At 32.5% G+C, this 20,388-nt stretch overlaps 1 protein-coding gene and 1 long non-coding RNA gene across 3 annotated transcripts in view; one reads left to right on the top strand and one right to left on the bottom strand.

Annotated features, from left to right (window-relative positions):
* LOC109063093 (potassium voltage-gated channel subfamily H member 7-like) overlaps positions 1-20,388 on the bottom strand; it is an 84,167-nt gene that overhangs the window by 44,387 nt on the left and 19,392 nt on the right. For both annotated transcript variants that reach the window (XM_042764325.1, XM_042764326.1), the window contains exon 3: positions 10,091-10,246. In XM_042764325.1, coding sequence (XP_042620259.1) covers positions 10,091-10,246 — 156 coding nt within the window. The remainder of the gene's footprint in view (positions 1-10,090; positions 10,247-20,388) is intronic.
* LOC122146170 lies at positions 6,403-12,407 on the top strand. The gene is made up of 4 exons (XR_006160869.1): positions 6,403-6,534; positions 8,526-8,756; positions 10,100-10,220; positions 11,685-12,407. It is a non-coding gene; the product is annotated as an uncharacterized LOC122146170 (long non-coding RNA).

The raw sequence follows: 20,388 nt of genomic DNA, 5'->3' as shown, positions 1-20,388 counted from the left end.
ACTGGTGTTAATCTGGCACATGGTGCTAATTTCTTTAATTATAGGACAGACCCAATTTTTCCACTTGGTTAGAGGTTCATTCCTCTAATTTTCTCTGAGATTGCAAGACGACAGGCAGCTCTGAGGTGACTGAAACCCTGCGACAGGAGATTGTCCAGATGAAGGCCAAAGGAAGGACACTTTCAGCCACTGCAAGAGAAGCTGGTCATTCCAAAATTGTTATTTCTGAAATACTGAAGCTTTATAATGACACTTATTCATTCAAGTCCCCTAAAAAGGCTGGTCGTCCACGTAAGACAAATGCACAAGGGGAGAGTATAATGCGGAGACACTTAATGAGGAATCGGTTCAACACTGCCGCTGGAATCAGCAGTGAACAGGGTATGGATCTGTTTCGGCACGTTTAAGAGAAGTCGGACTGAAAGCACACTCTGCAGTGATCAAGCCTCTCATCAGCAGAAAGAATCAAAAGGCTAAGCTCACCTTTGCTGAGGAGCATGTTGTGTGGCAAGAGAAGAACTGGTGCAAAGTTCACTTTAGTGATGACAGCCATTTGGTTCTGATGGGAAACATTATGTTTGGCATTAAACTGGGGAAAGACTAAAGCCTGAGTGTGTGAAGCAGTCAGTGAAAGGTGGAGGAGGAAGTGTGATGGTTTGGGGGATGTTTGGGTTTTTTATAAGGATATGTGGTATTGTGAATGCAAATGTTTATCAGAACCTCTTTCAGCATCATGCGTTTCCTTCCCTGCAAGCATCTCCCAATCAGCCTGCAATTTTCATGCAAGACAATGTCCCCATTTTAGTGCAAAACGAGTAAAGCAGTTCCTTGAAGCCGAGAACACTGAAATACTGAAATGAGCGGCCCAGAGTCCTGATCTAAACCAGAATGAAAATCTCTGGAAAGTCCTTGGCGACAAAATAATGGCTAAGAAACCCACTACAGCCACCAAACTAAGAGAGTGTAAAAAGAGTGGACCAAGATCACAGCAGCTCAGTGTGAGAAACTAGTGATGTCCAGTGGCCCCAGATGTGCTGAAGTCAATCAAAGCATGTGTCTCTACACTTCCTACTCATTTCTGACAGCTGCAACCCACCAAAAAATTTAATTGATCTCAACTGCACTTATGACAAACCGAGGAATACTTGAAGGCTGTTATTTTAGTAACTAATAACAGATATGCTGTTATTAACAAATTAAATTAAAAGAGCCTTCAAGTCTTCAATTTCTCTATTTATTTTATTTTATTTTATTTTATTTTATTTTATTTTATTTTATTTTATTTTATTTTATTTTATTTTATTTTATTTTTTTTTATTTTATTTTTTAAGGCTGTTATTATAACTAATATGCTGTATTTTAAAGAGAAATATTCAAATAAATATCATTAACAAATTAAAGTAACACAGCCTTTTATTTTATTTCTCAAATCTAAATGATCTGTTTATTATCATTACTATTATTATTTGGGGCAGGATCAAAATAGACACAATATATTTTTTGTGAATTTAATTTAATTTTGACTGACTCTCCCTCTATTCTAGAACGACTGTTATAGTGTTTCAGAAGTGGTCATTGAATGCACTGAAATGAGTTGGCAGCACCGCTGGCAGCATTATTATAAGAACAGACATATTCAGCAGACGTGCAGCTTGAGCGGTCAACATTCATTCCCACAATTTATCTCCCCCAGGAGAACAACAGTCTGACATATGGCTCATTTGTTCAGCCATGCCTTTAATTATCCCACCGGCCTTTGGTCTGAATTCATCCCTCATACGGACACAGATCACCACTGCTTTAATTAGCAGCCTCTCAACATTTTTTCATTTTCTTTTTTCTTTTAAAACAGGATATGATCAAACAAATCCAGTGTTTCCCAGTGGAATTCAGTGTTTCCTCTCCAGCGCATCAGTGCTTTGAAGAGTAAATTGCAGTACACACTTTCTAATAAATAAGGTCTACTTCAAGAGAAAGCTCATTCGACTGCACCGGACTAGAAATTGCATTCACTTTCATTCATGTACATGCACCCTCATGTTCAAGTTTTAGTGATTCTGTTATGTGCTCTTGTCATTTTTTATTACTATTAGATTTTTAATATCGCTATATATCTTTAATTAAGTTGTAATTTTAGTACTTAAGTATTTAGTACTTCAGCTTATTTCAGTTAGTTACCCAGGCAATATTTTTAATTTCCATTTTTCTGTTTCATCTAATATTTGTAATTATTTAATTCAGCTTTATTTCAAATACAGAATTTTTTTTTTTAACAAATTATAACAAATTATTATTACGCCATAATATATGTATCCGTGCAAAGTAGTTTAGCTATCTCAATGATCACAAATTTATTTTATTTATTTATATTTATTTTTAAGCTACAAACTGTATATTTCTCACTTGAGAGTGAATGGCTGTAAAATATATTTTAACATTTCTATACATCTTTAATTGTGTTTTATGATTTTAGTACTTCAAATTAAAATTATTTAAGGCAATTTGTTTAATTTTCTTATGTTTTTCATCTGATATTTATATTCTAGTTTATTTAAATTACACCCAAAATTATCTACATTTTTTTACATTTATTTTTAGTTTACAATAACAACACTTTAACAAATTAATGCAAAGTTTATATCAATGCAAAGTTGCTTAGCTATCTAAATGATCAAAATTTCTTTATTTAGATTTTATATGTAGTTTTATGCTACAAATGCTACAAATGCAAATATATATATTAGCAATTTTAGTACTTCAATATAAATCTATTTATTTCAGTTATTTGCCAAGGCAGTATTTTTAATTTTCCATTTTTTTCAATTGTAGTTTATTTCAGTTTATTTAAGTTAAATTACGGAAAAAAATGCGACTGTTTTTTTATCTATGCAATGTGGTTTAGTTATTTAAATTATCACAAATGTATTTTATTTTTTAAAATAGTTTTTATTATTTCTACATTTGTTTTTGAGGTATAAAATGCTACATTTCTCACTTATAAATGACTTATAAACACAGAGTAAGGGTGTTACTACTGTAGGTGTAATTCTTCAGAGATTTGAAAGGAAGATGCAGAATTAAACAATAATGGGTTAAAATTTCAGTTTCTCTCTAGTAAATCTACATGCTTTAAGTCTATTATCACTGCACCTTTAATGCTGAGTTTCTCTCTCCCATTTTGCTTTTTGAACAAAGTACGAAACCTGTGCTCAAACACCTGCAGCTAATTATCTAAAGACCTTTAAGCAGCTCATTATTTAGACATTACAGTATGTGTCATGCATTACAGTACGCAGGTGTACAGTGAAGAGCGTTTCTGACTCCAGCGACTCACTCGCTGAATTATAGCTTCTCCCAGCCGTCAGTGTTCCTCATTCAGCTCAGTGGGGTTTAAAGAGGAGCACCTGTGAAACAGAGGCAGGTGTTTAACCCACTGGCTGATGCTAATGAGGAGGAGGATCTCAGTGCTGTGTTCAGGACTGTAAGCACTCCTCAGGAGGGCTGCTTTGGATGCTCAATCACAATGGCGGGTTGAAAGTGAGCCAGTGTTTGGGAATATGAGGATTCCTCCCTCAGCGAGCCCTTCACGTGCCCCCTACAGCGCTCCCACTTCACACGTATGTGTGTGTGTGTGTGTGTGTGTTTCACAGTTAAACAACAGCTGTTTAAATGTTACAATGGATGAAGAAACAAAATCCTCCCTAATTACGTTTACTCAAACTCTGTAATTACTCTGTCGTTATTATCTAAATTATGGTATTATTGGTGCTTACGAAGGCAAATATTAATATTTCACTCATTTTTTAAAAACTAATTTTAGACCTTTTATTTCTGATAGTTGCCAAATGAAATATATTTTATATATTTTATTCAGCTTTATTTCAATTACTGTAGACGATTTTAAATGTTTAGTTTTAGCAACAATAACAACACTGTTACAAATTATTATTATTATTATTATGGTTATTATTAATGCCAATATCTTTTTAGAGGTTACAGTGGTAGAAGAAACAGAATCATTTTATATAATATAATAATATATTCTCCTTAAATATATTTACTATATCTGTAATTATCATTTGAATTGTAGTGCTTACCAAGAAAAACATAATAATATAATACATTATAATAATAATATTTCACTATATTTATTTACTTACAATTTAAGTTTTAGCAAGTCTCAGTAATTTTTGCAATTTTATATATTTTAAAATATATTTCTGTATAGCTTTATTTATTTATTTATTTATTAATTATTATTATTAATATTCATTATTTATTTATTTATTTTTTGTAATTTTAGTACTGTACTTCAACCTAGACTTTTTATTTCAGTTAGCTGCCGATGGAATTTTTTTTTCCCTATTTTATTCCAGCTTTTTTTCAATTAGTTTTAGATTTAGATAATAACAACATTGTAACATGTTTGTAATTATTATTAGTATCAATATTGTTGAATTGTATATACTGTATCTGTCAACATTATCTGGATTCGTATTAATGGTAGTGCTTACTAAGGCAAATATTACTATTACGCATAATGATTACATTTCAGCCTTTTTTTTTTTTTTTTTTTTTTTTTTTACAATTTGTTACAATTTTTATGTGCTTTTGTCATTTTTATGTTTTTTTTATATATATTTATATATAGTCTATATTTCATCTTTATTTCAAATATTGAAAAAGATTTTAATAATTTTAATTAACAATAACAACACTGTTACAAAGAATAATTATTATTAATACCTTTCTCTGTTTAGAGGTTAATATATAAAAAAATAGAAAAAAAAAACTGAATATATTGTAATTTTATATAATATCGCCATATAATATAATAAATTACATTGTACTGTATCTGTCATTATTATCTGGACGCTTAGTAATGTTTTCATTAAACACTAATAATAATATTACTTCTAGTGATCATATTTACTGCAAGAGATTCTAGAAAGATTCTTGAATGCTTATCTGTAATTAGATAAGAATCCACTCTCATTAACATGGATAACTGTATTAGTTGTTTATTACTTTAGATGACATGTATAGAGCAGTATTATTTTATTATTATTTATCTAGTACTTTAGGGGGGTCTGAATACTTTCCGTACCCACTGTAAACATATATATATATATATATATATATATATATATATATATATATATGTTTACAGTGGGTACGGAAAGTATTCAGACCCCCTTACATTTTTCACTCTTTGTTATATTGCAGCCATTTGCTAAAATCATTTAAGTTCATTTTTTTTCCTCATTAATGTACACACAACACCCCATATTGACAGAAAAACACAGAATTGTTGACATTTTTGCAGATTTATTAAAAAAGAAAAACTGAAATATCACATGGTCCTTAGTATTTAGACCCTTTGCTGTGACACTCATATATTTAACTCAGGTGCTGTGCATTTCTTCTGATCATCCTTGAGATGGTTCTACACCTTCATTTGAGTCCAGCTGTGTTTGATTATACTGATTGGACTTGATTAGGAAAGCTACACAGCTGTCTATATAAGACCTTACAGCTCACAGTGCATGTCAGAGCAAATGAGAATCATGAGGTGAAAGGAACTGTCTGAAGAGCTCAGAGACAGAATTGTGGCAAGGCACAGATCTGGCCAAGGTTACAAAAAAAATTTCTGCTGCACTTAAGGTTCCTAAGAGCACAGTGGCCTCCATAATCTTTAAATGGAAGACGTTTGGGACGACCAGAACACTTCCTAGAGCTGGCCGTCCGGCCAAACTGAGCTATCGGGGGAGAAGAGCCTTGGTGAGAGAGAGGTAAAGAAGAACCCAAAGATCACTGTGGCTGAGCTCCAGAGATGCAGTCGGGAGATGGGAGAAAGTTGTAGAAAGTCAACCATCACTGCAGCCCTCCACCAGTCGGGGCTTTATGGCAGAGTGGCCCGATGGAAGCCTCTCCTCAGTGCAAGACACATGAAAAGGAGGAATGGCAGAGGATCCCCAAATCCAGGTGTGAAAAACTTGTTGCATCTTTCCCAAAAAGACTCATGGCTGTATTCGATCAAAGGGGTACTTCTACTAAATACTGAGCAAAGGGTCTGAATACTTAGGACCATGTGATATTTCAGTTTTTCTTTTTTAATAAATCGGCAAAAATGCCAATCCCATTCACGGCAGAGCATCCATTGGTGAGTAAGTAATGCAATGCTGAATTTCTCCATATCTGTTCCCATGAAGAAACAAACTCATCTTGGATGACCTGAGAGTGAGTAATATTCAGACAGTTTTAATTTTTGGGTTACTACTGTATTTCTTTCCTAATGTTAGTGCTGCCCTACTGATTCTATTTTAAAATGCATTTTAAAGTTCATATAATCAAAGTTCTACATCCTTACACAAAGCTATTACACATCAATTGGAATATAGTGCACTGTCATGATGTTTTTGTTTTGACAGAAATCCTCCACATTTCATTTTCTGAGCAGCTCAGACATTCTGTCTAACATCTCATTTTGTATTTCACAGAAGGAAGATAACACAAGGGCAGAACCACATGAGGGTGAGTAAATGATGACATGAAAACATTCATTTGTGAGTGGTCTGTTCCTTTACAGTAATTATGTCAGCCACAATGTAATGGAGGAATCATCTTCCCTCCAATCATTCAGCCTTTTATTTCACTCAGGTTTCAATGCACATACTGTAATGTGTCTTGATATGCCACTTTGAGTGGGTTGATTTGCAGTGAATCTTGGTTGCACTTGCTTTGTGGGATATCAGTTTGATTACTCAAGATCCATAAACTTAGTGCAAACAGATTCAAAGATCAATGCATGCACCTCACCATAAAAGTAAATGACCATAGTAATTTATATATAAGAATGAGAAGAATGTGTTTTGTTCAGAAAATTGTGTGTGTGTGTGTGTGTGTGTGTTTATGTGTGTGTGTGTGTGTGTGTGTGTGTATGTGTGTGTGTGTTTATGTGTGTGTGTGTGTGTGTGTCCTGAAATGTAATCTCAAAATGAATTTCCAATTTTCAGATCCATGTGGTTTTTGAAATATCCATGTTGTGATGCCTAAATTTAGCATATGTTTAATTTATTCCTAAAAAATACTGTAGTATTTTATCAGCTATAATTTAATTTAAATTCAATGAAAACAATACATTTTTTAAAAAAGACAAGAAAAAAACTGTAATAACACTGTTAAATGTAATATTTAGCAAATCTCAAATATATACAGTATATATTTCTTCTCTTTTTAATGCTACACATTATGATGTGATGCCTGAATTCATTTGTGTAGTGTAGTGTTTTATAATCCGCTATAATTTAAATTTTAATTTCAGTGCCAACCAAGTGTTAAAAAAATATTTTTTTTAATTCAGAGAAATTAATAACACTGTTCTATATAATATTTAGCAAATCTCTCTCTCTCTCTCTCTCTCTCTCTCTCTCTCTCTCTCTATATATATATATATATATATATATATATATTTCATGCTTTATATTAAGATTTTGTAAATTCATTTGTAGCATTTAAAACAAATGGCTTTAGTCTTTAGTGTTTTTTTATTTATTTAGACATAATAGTGTGGTACTTCATAATCAGAAACTTTCAATATGAGATTGTGAATTTAAGTCCTGACTAGGTTTGGGTCTCATTGTAACACATACAATCAGGGTTCAGCAGTGAGTCCTTGTTGACACAGACTCTCCATGACACCAAGAGGCAGAACACACACACACACACACACACACACACACACACACACACACACACACTCTCTCTCTCACTCTCTCACTCACTCACTCACTCACTCACTCACTCACTCTCTCTCTCTCTCTCTCTCTCTCTCTGTATTTCTCTCTCTCTCTCTCACTCTCTCTCTCTCTCTCTCTCTCTCTCTCTCTCTCTCTCTCTCTCTCTCTCTCTCTCTCCAAACACTCTGCAACATTCTTCACTATAAATAACCTTCACCTAATGCGGTGTGTTTGCTAAGTGAGGATGTAGAGACGCTGAGGCGGACCTGAGTCCCGAGCAGCTATAGAGCTGTAAACGAGCACACGACACTCACAGATGCGTCATCCTGCCACGATCGTCCACTAACTGGCCCGCAGATACAGGAAGTTATGGAGACGATGGAGATGATAAATGCATTAATATCATCCGCTTCCGTTCTCGTCCTCACTGAGGCTCTTCCTCTATATGACCGAGTTAATATTAGTCACAGCAGTTCATTGTCTGTCTGATGGATATTATACAGAAAACCACAAACTTTTGTTAGTTATTGGCCAATAATAGAGAATTTAGTTTTATTTAATGATCTATATTTAATTGTGCATGCTTATTTCCCATATTTTTAAATTTAAATGTAAAATTATGTATTGTTTTATTTATAAACGTTGTTCTTTCATTGGTTTTATGTGTGTGTGTGTGTGTGTGTGTGTGTGTGTGTGTGTGTGTATGTGTATAAATATTTCTATATAAAACCTACATGTATGCAAAAACAAAGCTAAATGTGATTGGTCACTTTATGTGTCAATCAGATCACCAAAGGTGCCACAAAAGAAGAAGATTGGATTGTTGTGCTGGCCAGTAAAACTAAATCTGCACCTGCTGATGAGCATGTTAAAACCTTGATGTGATGCCAGTTCTGAAAGCGTCCCTCATCTGATGCAAGAGCAGGAGATGCCAGCATCCCACCTGAATCTGAGCAGTCTCAGCGAGAAGCTCCTGTCTAATTAGCACGCTCTGTTGAGTAACGCCTCACTGCGCTGGTAAGTTGAAGCACTTCCTGTTGAACACGACTGATTAGAATAGCTGGTTTAGCACAGCAGAGGTGGGGTTGTGAAGGAGTCACCAGGAAGCAGCTCTAATGTAAGTTATAAAATGATCATCAGAGAAATTATTGCTCATTATTTACACACATAATAATAATGTTATAATATTTAGTAAGTAATAATAGTGGTTGTTGAGAGCTTCAGTTTTGTTGTTGAACCACGACAATTGGGTTTTGGAATTTAAACTCAGAATAGATAATTGTTTTTTGTTGTTATAATAATATATATATACATTGCATTTTAGCAAATTCCAAGATGAATATCCTTTTTTCATGCTGCACATTATAATGTTGTGATGCCTAAATTCATCTGTAGCAATTAAAACAGCTGACATTAGTTTTTTTAAATTTATAATCAGAGTGTTTTATAATCAGCTATAATTTATTATCATTTCAACACCAACACTGAAATTAAATGTAATATTTAAGAAATCTCAAAATGTTAATTTAGACAAAACAGTGTACTTCTTTACAAACAAAGTTTGGGCTCAATAAGAATTTTTTTTTTTTTGTTATTACTTTTATTCGTTATTATATTACATTATTATTTTGCAATATTACCATTTTTTACCATCATTATATTGTGTGTATATATATATATATATATATATATATATATATATATATATATATATATATATATATATATATATATATATATATATATATATATAATTTTTCATTAATATTTTAATTATTTCAGCTAGTTTAACTGTAGTCTACTTACTAATACAGCTAAAATTGAAATAAAATTAATAAAAATTATATAGACATACTTTAAAAATATATTAAAAATAAAAATATTAATAACAACTTTAATAGTATATAGATTTGTGTATATGGATATTTCTTGTCATGTCAGCCAGTCATACTAAAATAAAAAATTATTAATAAGCAAACAAACAAACAAACTATCATTCATATATATATATATATATTGTAACATCCACAATGCATTATAGGAAAAGTTCATTCATTGTTAATAGATGCTATACTCCTCTTTTGCATCTTTTTGTTTTTTATACCTTGATATTTTTAAATACATTTTTCCTCATATCAGAGTTTTAGGGCTGGTTGGTTTGGATCATGGTTTTAAACTCTTGATTGAACGATTTTAAAACATGCCTACTGAAGAAACAGACGGCATAAATATTTGCAGAGAGAGCAGCTAGTAGGGAAAAATCTGTGTAAGAAACCAATCTGGCATTAAAAAAATAAAAAATAAAAAATACATACACAAAAATAATAATAATAAACTCAATTTGCACTCACTGATTTCAGATTTGGCATGCGGCGTGAGGTTCAGTCTCTCCAAAGAGTTGCTGTTCTCCTCGTCTAGAACATGATCGAAGTTCAAGATGAACATCATCACAACTCCTTCCTGGTTCTTCACTGGGATGATGTGAGTGTTGCACTGGAAGTCTGAACCTACAAGAGGAACACGAAGACATGTTTAATTTCACATCTAACTTGATAATGAAGATACATGTCACATTCGATCACACTGAGAGCTGTGAAGGAAACAGAAGATGACCAGAGATTTTAAACTGACAAATCAAGAGGATGAGAGCCAAATCTAAGCTGGTATTAACTGAAAATCTTCCCTTGTAGTAGAGGTGTAATGATACACCACTGTCACGGTTCGGTTCATATCACCGTTTTGGAGCCACGGTTCGGTTTTGCATTGAAGACTGTCTCTCAGAGATTGCGCGAGTACTTTATGGGTTAAAACAGCTTGTATGTTTAAACTGGCATGACTTACAATGATGTGCAAGTGACAATTCCGTCAACTGTATGAAACTTGCATAGTTTAGTATTACTGAAAAACCAACTCCACCACTGACAACCTCCAAGAGACAGCACCAGTGAAAAGAGAGAGAGACAGCGGCCCGTGTCCTGAGCTGGAGGGTGTGATCACGGATAAATGCGCTGAAGGTCAGAGGTCATAGCCTGTGCTTCTCTCTGCAGGCTTAGCCCTGTTCAGCTGCCCTTATTCTGCAGCCCCAGCCACGTGGCAGCCTGTGACGGGCACTACAGCACAATGAATCTGTCCATATAGACCCCAATGTTCTCCTCTTATCTTTTTTCTTTTTTAGTCCAATCCATTCTTATCTCCTGCTCATTGAGTTCACTCCCAAAGCCCCTTTAGTAATGAAAGGACACAAAAATGCTCAGGCTCCTCATATCTGCTGCACTGACGGATTATTAAAATGTTTGGGTGTTTGTATGAAAGATTGTGACTGGAAAAAAATATACAGATAGTATCGGTCCTGGATGCTGATGGAGACATTGACATGATGTCTTAAAAACTTAAAAATTGGAGAGACGTGAACACAATTGGTAAAAATATCAGTTTGCATGTGTACAAAAAATATTGCAAACGGTCTACAAGAACATATTCTTTATGAACCGAACCATGGTTACATGCATAACCTGAGTCATTTTTAAAACATTTTTAATGTTTTTGTAAGAAGTGTCTTTTGCTCAGCAAGGCTGCATTTATTTGATTAAAAATACAGTAAGAACAGTAATACTGGGAAATATTATTACAATTTAAAATAGCTGTTTTCTATTTGAATATATTTTAAAATAGAATTTATTCCTGTGATCAAAGCTGAATTTTCATCATCATTACTCCAGTCTTCAGTGTCACATGATCCTTCAGAAATCATTCTAATATGCTGATTTGCTGCTTCGGACTATTATCAGTGTTGCTGCTTCATATATTTTTGTGCAAACTGTGCAAACATTTTGTTTCAGGGCTCTTTTATGAATAGAAAGTTTATTTGAAAAAGAAATATTTGGTACCATTATGAATGTCTTTACTGTCTGTTTTGAAGGGTAATGTATTCTTTCTATCTTTCAGACCCTCCTCGTGGTCAGAGTCAGAGCCAGCAGGAGTCAAACACACTAGCTCCTCTTCCACAGCGCTGAAGCTCATACAGGACACAAGCAGGGGATCGTCTGGGGATCGTCTTGAACATGCTGCGCTAAACATTTCCCGCATCCTGAGCAGTACATAAACGTCTCCAGCACCAGCAGGTATCATTAATACTTCCAAAACAACACCGGCAAGAAAAATGGATCAAATGAGGTGTGGAATATTCTGGGCAACTCTGCTCAAATGTAATTGAATCTAAATGTTCAATATAACCGGATGAGCATGCAGAGGGGAAATAGCTCGGAAAATCCTCTGAACATGAAGAACATCACGTCCTGTCAATGAGAAGATACGATCACAAAATGATTTCAGCCATTTGCTAATATATCAAACTGACAATAGCCTGTATGTAAAACTGAGTGTGCAGCTTATTAAAGTGAAGCATTCGCCTGTTTTACACCGCACACAATTTCAGTCAGATTTACTGAATAGAAAGTGGTGTTTATGTGTGTTTTAGTAATGGACAGATGGAAAAACTTGGTAGCAAAATCAACCAATGAATTTTCCATATTTTTTTCCATTCAATTGTGATTACCGGATAAGAATTTTTACAAATATATATTTTTTTAGAAATTGTGCACATACAGTGGTTTCTAGATAATGTAAAGTTAAAAAAGAAATTCTAGAACAGGAATAATTAGCTATAAATATTCCCAGATTTTTTTTTTTTTTTTTTTAATTGTAAGGTTATTACAAATAAAATGAATATTTATTAAATTAAAAATGTGCAGCACAAACCCTTAATCATATGCTTTTTGCAGTTAAAAAAAAAAAATCTAGAAAACTAACAATTAACTATAAATATTTAGATTTTTTTTTATGTTTGTATTAAATGTATATATAAATAAAATAAATATTTATCACATTAAGAATAAAAAAATGTTGCTTTTTTATATAGTGTGTCTATCTAGTCTGGTGTATTTGTTAGATAAATTAAGTAATTTTTTTAAATTCTTTTTAGCACAACACAATGACTTTCTCTGTAAATATGCCAGATTGCATTCTTTACCAGGACTGTAATTCGTGTAATTTCCCCCTCAGTATCTGAGCTCTTATGAAGAATGTGTGTTTGCGAAGACATGTGTCTCAACCAAACCCTCTCGCTTGCTTCTTCAGCGAGGACACCTGATGTGCCCTTTGCACACGGTTCAAGAGATTCTCACTGTGTAACATGCAAATGCATTGTCTGTTCAGGCTCACAGACACATGTTCAAACGTCTCTCGCTCCTCTGTCTGGAGGAAACCATCGCTAGTCTTCATTAGCAGCATGCTGGCTGTCTGACTAAATATAACTAGCAGCGGCAGGCTTTAGCAGCTCCGTTCAGAGCAGACCTCCATATTCATGTTTTGATTTTTTTCAATCTTTCTACAAAATTCGTTTCATTTTGTGAAAACTTTAGGACATTGCATGCATATGTGGCTAGTATGAGTGTCAAAAATAGAGGTGCATCTTAAAACGTGCTATAAATATAAAACGTGCTATACTAGACAGAAACACCATATTAATCTGCACAATATATATTTTTTTATTTAATAAATATTTATTTTATTTCATTATACAATTAACATTTAAATTAAAAAATATTTATAATCATTTTTAAACTGCAAAAGCTCTGTTATTAAAATGTTTTTTTGTCAAATCACCTAAAATATGTACTTCATGTGCAAACATCTAAATGAACTGATTTTATTCAAGTCTGTGAGGTAATGCAATTTGTTTAATTTTATGAAAACATTAGGTCATTTTTAAAAGTGCACTAATACTATATTAAAATAATTTAATACTTGAAATTGACACCTCTGTTTTAGAGATCGTGTCGCATCCAGACAGATCATTTCTGATTTAAATGCTCATTTACAAATGAATTATTTATAGTGTTAAAATCATGACATTTGTGTTTCACAACATTTCCATACGCTAATGACACTATGATGCCTCTTTCTCTAATTAATCATGGAACATACGCAGATCGAGTATCTGCTTGCCTGTCTGTCTGTTTGACAGTTTCTGGCACCACTGCAGGTCAGTCAGGTCTTGTATCGCTGCTCTACAACTAGTACTTTACAACTAGTACTACAACTTTAACACACTAACTAAAGATATATATATATATATATAGATAGATAGATAGATAGACAGATAGACAGATAGAAATATTTTTATTATGTCTCTATAGTTTTTATACATTTTATTTCAGTTTTAGTTTTTTTTATTTCATCAACTGAATAAAAATAAGAAATGTTGCCTAATGTTTAATGTTTTTTTTTTTCTATATATATTTCATTTTATTTCAATTATAGTTTACATTATTTTAAGTTTTATATATAATATGTATGCTTAGTTAGAGATTGATCATTAACTTACATGAGGACATCATCTTTTAGATATCAAACATAATGGATGTTTTAGAGTAAAACAAAGCAACTAATAACACCAAATTCATCCAATCTAATATTTACTGACGTTTAGAGGTCCAGACTGTGTTTTCACACGATTCATCAGGAACAGTTAAAGATAATTATACTCTAAACGTTACTGAACTAGGTCTCTTGTATGTTTAGTGCCATTAAGTTGATGACGCTTCACACAGTAAAGTGGTGTAATTGGTGTGTGGTATCTCACGACCTGACGGAGACACAGATAAAGACACCGCAGACGCTGTTTCACCGATAAAAGACACATAACAGAGATGTGATACACAAAGATCTAGTGTCTTGATGCAGGTGAAGTTGAGGGAGAGAGGTCAAGAGGAACAGTCTGAGATACTGACAAGTCTTTTTTTTAAAGAAAAATAATAATATACTGTATGTATATTTTAGTTATTTTAGTACTTCAGCCTAAACTAAATGAAAATTATAAATGTTGCCTTGACAGCTGGGTGAAATATTTTTTTTCAGTTCATGTTTATTTTATTTTAAGTAATGGAAATGTTATTTATTTATTTATTTATTTTAATTAACCATAATAACCCTGATTTTAGCACCATTAGTGTCATAAAAAATGACTCTTCACCTTCAAATACATGATTCTTTATGATTCTAATGGCTATCATATAACGTTTTATTTATTTTTTGGGGTAGCACTGTGGGCAGTGGGAGTTGGTACCTGCCGTGTCTGGCCAGAATGGCTGTATGTCTGGGCATTCAGAGCAGAGGCAGATGGACAAACACGAGTTGAATGAAGATCTCCTTACGTACCATGTACCATGCTGAAAGTCACCTCTAATCTACAGAATCTGGCATATCAGAGCTGTCATGTGCATTACTTCAGTGTGGTAATGCAGCACGGTCATGTGATTTAACATCTTCACACATATAACGACAAAAGTCTTTTTATTTTTAAGGAGATTTGGCTGTCAATAGTGGTCACTGATGATGCATTGTGGGAATGTCCAGTAATGCAACAAGGTTAAAAAACAAAAATGGTGCACTTTATGAATTTAGAGTGACAACCACCAGAATCATAAAGACAGTTAGTCATCATGTCAAAAACAGGATATTTAAAGGTGAAGTGTGAATTTAAGTGGCAGACACTTTTCACTCCAGAATGTGAATGTTTAGTGGCAAAAAAAGATTCCTTCCACTGAAGAATCTCCTTTTTACTGGTGTAAAACATCGCATTTGTGGTCAAATTATAAAAAACTTTGAACAGCTGTGAAGCTCACAATTTTTTTTAGAGAATTCAGCAGTATGATAAACAATACAGCCATTCAACAACCTCCAGTAATGAAAACGGCGCTTAACAAAGATTCTTTGTTTGAAATATGTAACACCTTTGAAAGGTTTTAAATGTGCCTTTGAAAAAGCTATCAACATTCCAAGCCAATTTAATTTACTGTTTGTTGTCAGGTTTCTTATTTTTCACTAATATTAATATTAAACATACAAACAGTTTAAGAACTTCATGAGAATATATATGACATAACCTACATTTCGGTTTGTTTGGTTTGCCCACAAAATTATCATATGGCTTGAAAAAGACTTGAAAAGACTTTTTTTATTGGCTTCAATGACTCCATAGGAATCTTTGACATTCAAAGAATTTTTCCATTCCACAAAATGTTCTTTATAATGGAAAAAACAAAAAAAGTTTATTTAGATTTTTAAAATGTTCTTTTCAAAAAAAAAAAAAAAAAAAAAAAAAAAAAAAAAAAAATATATATATATATATATATATATATATATATTTATTTTAAAAACTGTTCAGTGAAATGTTCTTTGGGGAACTGAAATGACTTAACTTAAATTAGTGTATATTGCTTAACATATATACTGATTCAGTTATAACAAGTATGACAGAGAATTGTGTTCATTTTTTAGACAAATGTTTGACATTTTTGCAGTAAGTATATAAGTACTTTTGCATTTTACATGCTGTTGATACATCGATACTGTACTTTACAAATGCGCATAATTTCACATAAGAATTTGTTACCATTTGTACGTAACATTTATGAGATCAAGTTGTGATGCATATGGTTGCTACGGCCCTGTCGATGTTGATTTATGATGTATGCATCCTACAGTATGAGTACTGGCGCTTTGAGAAAACAAGATTTGTATCTCTGTTTAATAACAGATATTAATAACGGCATATAACAGAACTTTTGTATATTTCTCTTTCAGGGCAGATGTGACTTATTAAAATGTTCTTTTAAAAAAAAAAAAAAATAATAAATAAATAAATAAATATTTTAAAAACTGTTCACTGAAATGTTCTTTGGGGAACTGAAATGTTTTTTTTTTTTTTTTTTTGCCATAACTTCACAAAAAAATGGACATGGACAGCACTTGTTCTCTATCCAATTTCATTATATGGAAGAGAAGCAGCACAAAAAATCAGTTAAACTCCTTTTTTGGACAGAAGAGGGTGATGTGGCATGAGAGTGAGTAAATGATGACTGAATTTTCATTTTTGGGAGAACTGTCTCTTTAAAGGTACAGGGTGTACTTTTTGTGACTGTAATTTAAAGGTAAAGTGTATAATTTCCATCACAAGCAGATTTCCATAATGCTCTGTGCTCAAAATAAACCTAATTGCAAAATTAGGGATAGTAAATATTCATTTTCGAAAGCACAAACATAAAATAACATTTAAAAAAGTGTACCGTTTAGAATATAGTATATTAACAGTTTGTGAAAATTAAAATATTAAATATTAAATACAATATGTTAAAAGTATTTTAAAATATATTTAATTCATATATTCACTTTTTTGTTAATCTGTTTTTGTAAAGTCCTAATTTTGGAACAATATAATGCTGTTTTGATCTGTTTGCTATGTATTTATTATTAGGGTTGACCCGCAAACATCGTAATAATTATTAATTTCAATGATAATGTATGGAACACACAACAATTAAAAAACAAAACATACGAAAATGTATTGCCCCCATTTTTTTAATTCATAGATAACAAGTGAGATTTAAACAATATTTTGAAATGTTTTAGAAATATGCATGGTCACAAATATTAATCTTGGATTGCCATTATTTTTGCAATATCATTTGGTGCTGCTAGTGACAGAAATTACACACTTTATTTTAAAATTACAGCCATCATTCTGTGATCAGGGGCAAAATTCAGGGAACAAATTTCTTCTCTCTCACTTTCTTCTGTTTCTCCATCTGTCACCAAAAATCCTTCATTTCACTCTCTGCTGATCATTACAGAGGCATGATGTGCTAGTGCAGTGGATATTGTTTGACTTGTTATTAAAGCAATAACACTTACACATATCCAGACTCTTCTCAAGTTCCAGATAGGAAAGATACCCATGTTAAATACTTAAGAGCCCCCAGAGATCACGGCTGTTAACCCTCGAGCAGGACGGTGCTGGTGTTATTGTCTATAGCGCTGACGTATCTCGTAACCTGCTTCATGTTACAGAGAAGTCAGGCAACAGATAACCTTTAATCTGTACATTACGCAATCCTTGCTTAAGAATTTCTTTATAATGACTTCTCAGCATTGAAAACAGTCACATTGTTAATAGTGTGATTTTTGCGATTCATACTGCTCGCAAAACAAATATTTTGTCAGAATGCACGGCAACTTTTGAATGGCCGTTAATGGAGAAAGATGCATTTTGTTGCTAATCTGCTAATGCTAACAAGACAAATCTTAACTCAATTTTTACTAGGAAACTGGCTCATACAAGTCATTTGTGAATCAGACTACACTGGTTGTGCTGTATGTTTTTTGTTGCATGCACAATATGTAATGTCATTTTATTATGCTTTTATTTTTCGTTTTTCTATCAAACATAATAAATCATCCAGTAATGTTAACTATACTGTTTTCTCTCTCTATCTCTTACATATTTGCATTGCATGCATGCATTGAATATGAACTGAACTGTCACTATCCAGCTCAATGTATTTCATTGTTGATTCAATTCAGTTCAGTGTCAGTGTTGCAAAGTTCACCAATTATGAACCTACTTCAATTTCAGCTACAGTATAAGCAGCTCTACAGAAGACAAGAGTGTCATTATCCAGCTCAGTTTAGTTCAGTTCAGTTCAATAACAGTATTAATGTTGCAAAGTTCATCAACAAATTCAATTCAGCAATAAAGCAGCTCTACAGAAGAAAATATTGTCACTATCCAGCTCAATTCAGTTCAGTGTTGATTTAATACAACAGTATCAATGTTGCGAAGTTCAATTATGAAAGGATCTGACCAATCATAATGCCAAATCTGCCACTTTGTGTAGACAGCATTGCACTGATCAGGCTTGTGATTTTATTCTCTTGAGCACATGGGATGGAATCACTGCATTATTGACAAAAGTTTTATGCAATATTCTAATTCTGCACATGGGTTAAAGTCACAACTTTGGATGAAAACATAGCTAGCGTCGATGTTGCAAAGTTTCATTACCCACTTCAATTCTCTTCAAACTTCGTTCTCATCTGATAGTGTCAGTGCAGTTAAATCAATATTATTACTGAATATTAAATATCTTTTAAACCCAACATAGAAAGCCAAAGGTGACAGTGGCAGGGACAGTTATTTTTAGTATTATTTAAATCCTATTATAGTATTTGAATTAGCTTTTATTTTTGTATTTAATTTTAATTTAAGTTTTAGTAATTTTGTCATGTGCTTTATTTTTATTTGAGTTAATAATTTAGTATTTATTTATAATAACAATAGTACTTATATTAAACTTGCTTATAGTAGTTATATTAAAATATAGTACTTATTTTATACTTATTTCATATATTTATTTCAGATTTTATTTATTTTACTCGTTTCTTCTTTTAAAAATGATTTATTGGAAATTTTTTATTTTTTAGTTTTGTTGGTTTTTGATGTTTTTTTTATTTTTTTTTTATTTTAATTTAATATTTTATTTTCTTTAGTTTTAGTTAATAACAACACTGATGTCCATAAGATCAATAAAATCAAATTAACACTTACTGTGCACAATTTATACTCAAGCTGAACTAAAATTCTATTATCCATTAACAAGAGTGTCAGCAGATTTTGGGGACTATATGAAAACTTCTGATAGTCAACAAAAACTATAGGGTTACCAGACAATGGCAGTATAATCTCAAATTGGACAAATATTGTCTGATATATTAATCTGTCACTAATTACAATAACAATCTGTGACCAAACTTCCTCTAAGCTTCCAAAACAACTTCACCAATATCAACATAAAAGAATTAGCAACCAATTCCTCCCAGTTACTGCATTTGGGACCAGCATGTGTTTATCTATCAATGCCTTTCATTTTTAAATTGTCAGTGCTCTTTGAGCTGCATGTTCTCGCATCAATCGCATGTTCTCGCATCAATCGCATGTTCTCGCATCAATCGCTCTCGCTGCGATACTGAGAGCGAAGTAATGTACAAAGTGAAGCTAATGACAGTATATTATTGACTCAGCATCTGCTGCACTTGCCTGCACATAAATGGCTCTTGATCTAAACGCAGTTCCCCTTTCAAGATGATGGAAATTTCATTAGATTCCTATTTCCACCATCAATAATTAAAACAATGTGGCACATCGCAGTCATCAAAATACAAGTATGCATTTCACTGACGACCTTGTGAATGAAGACTTACACCCAGAGCTAAATGTACTTTTTGAAAATGTACAAGACACACACACACACACACATTACTGGCCATGAAGCTGCATTTTATATATCTGTTTATTTTTATTTATTTATTTTTTGTCACCTGAGATCTTGCCTATACCTAAACGTGTAAGACAGAAAGTATTTTTTTTCACTACCTGATTGCTTTTCCAAAACAAAAAATAGCATGCTTACAACACACAGTTGGATCAACAATGCAATGTAATAATGCAATCTCTTTAATCTTTTGAGGCTCAGAGTCAGACAAAATCTCATTAAACATTTGGACAAAAAGTATGATTCTGGTACACAAACATTTTTGTATGTTTGCAAAGACACTTAAACATACGTTTATTAACATATTGACAGTTTGCATAGTTGCATAGTTTGCAAGTTTAATAATTTTATGTTCTTATATTAGCAAAATATTATTCATTATTGTTTAGCATTCATGAGGTCCAACTGTAATGATAAATCAACACAAAGGGAAATTTGTTTGGGTGAACAATGTTGGAATCATAATCAACACCACATTT

The sequence above is a fragment of the Cyprinus carpio genome, chromosome A9, assembly GCF_018340385.1.
Source record: "Cyprinus carpio isolate SPL01 chromosome A9, ASM1834038v1, whole genome shotgun sequence".
Taxonomy (NCBI): domain Eukaryota; kingdom Metazoa; phylum Chordata; class Actinopteri; order Cypriniformes; family Cyprinidae; genus Cyprinus; species Cyprinus carpio.
Note: the sequence above shows the minus strand (reverse complement) of the source record. Positions and strands in the feature narration are given on the sequence as shown.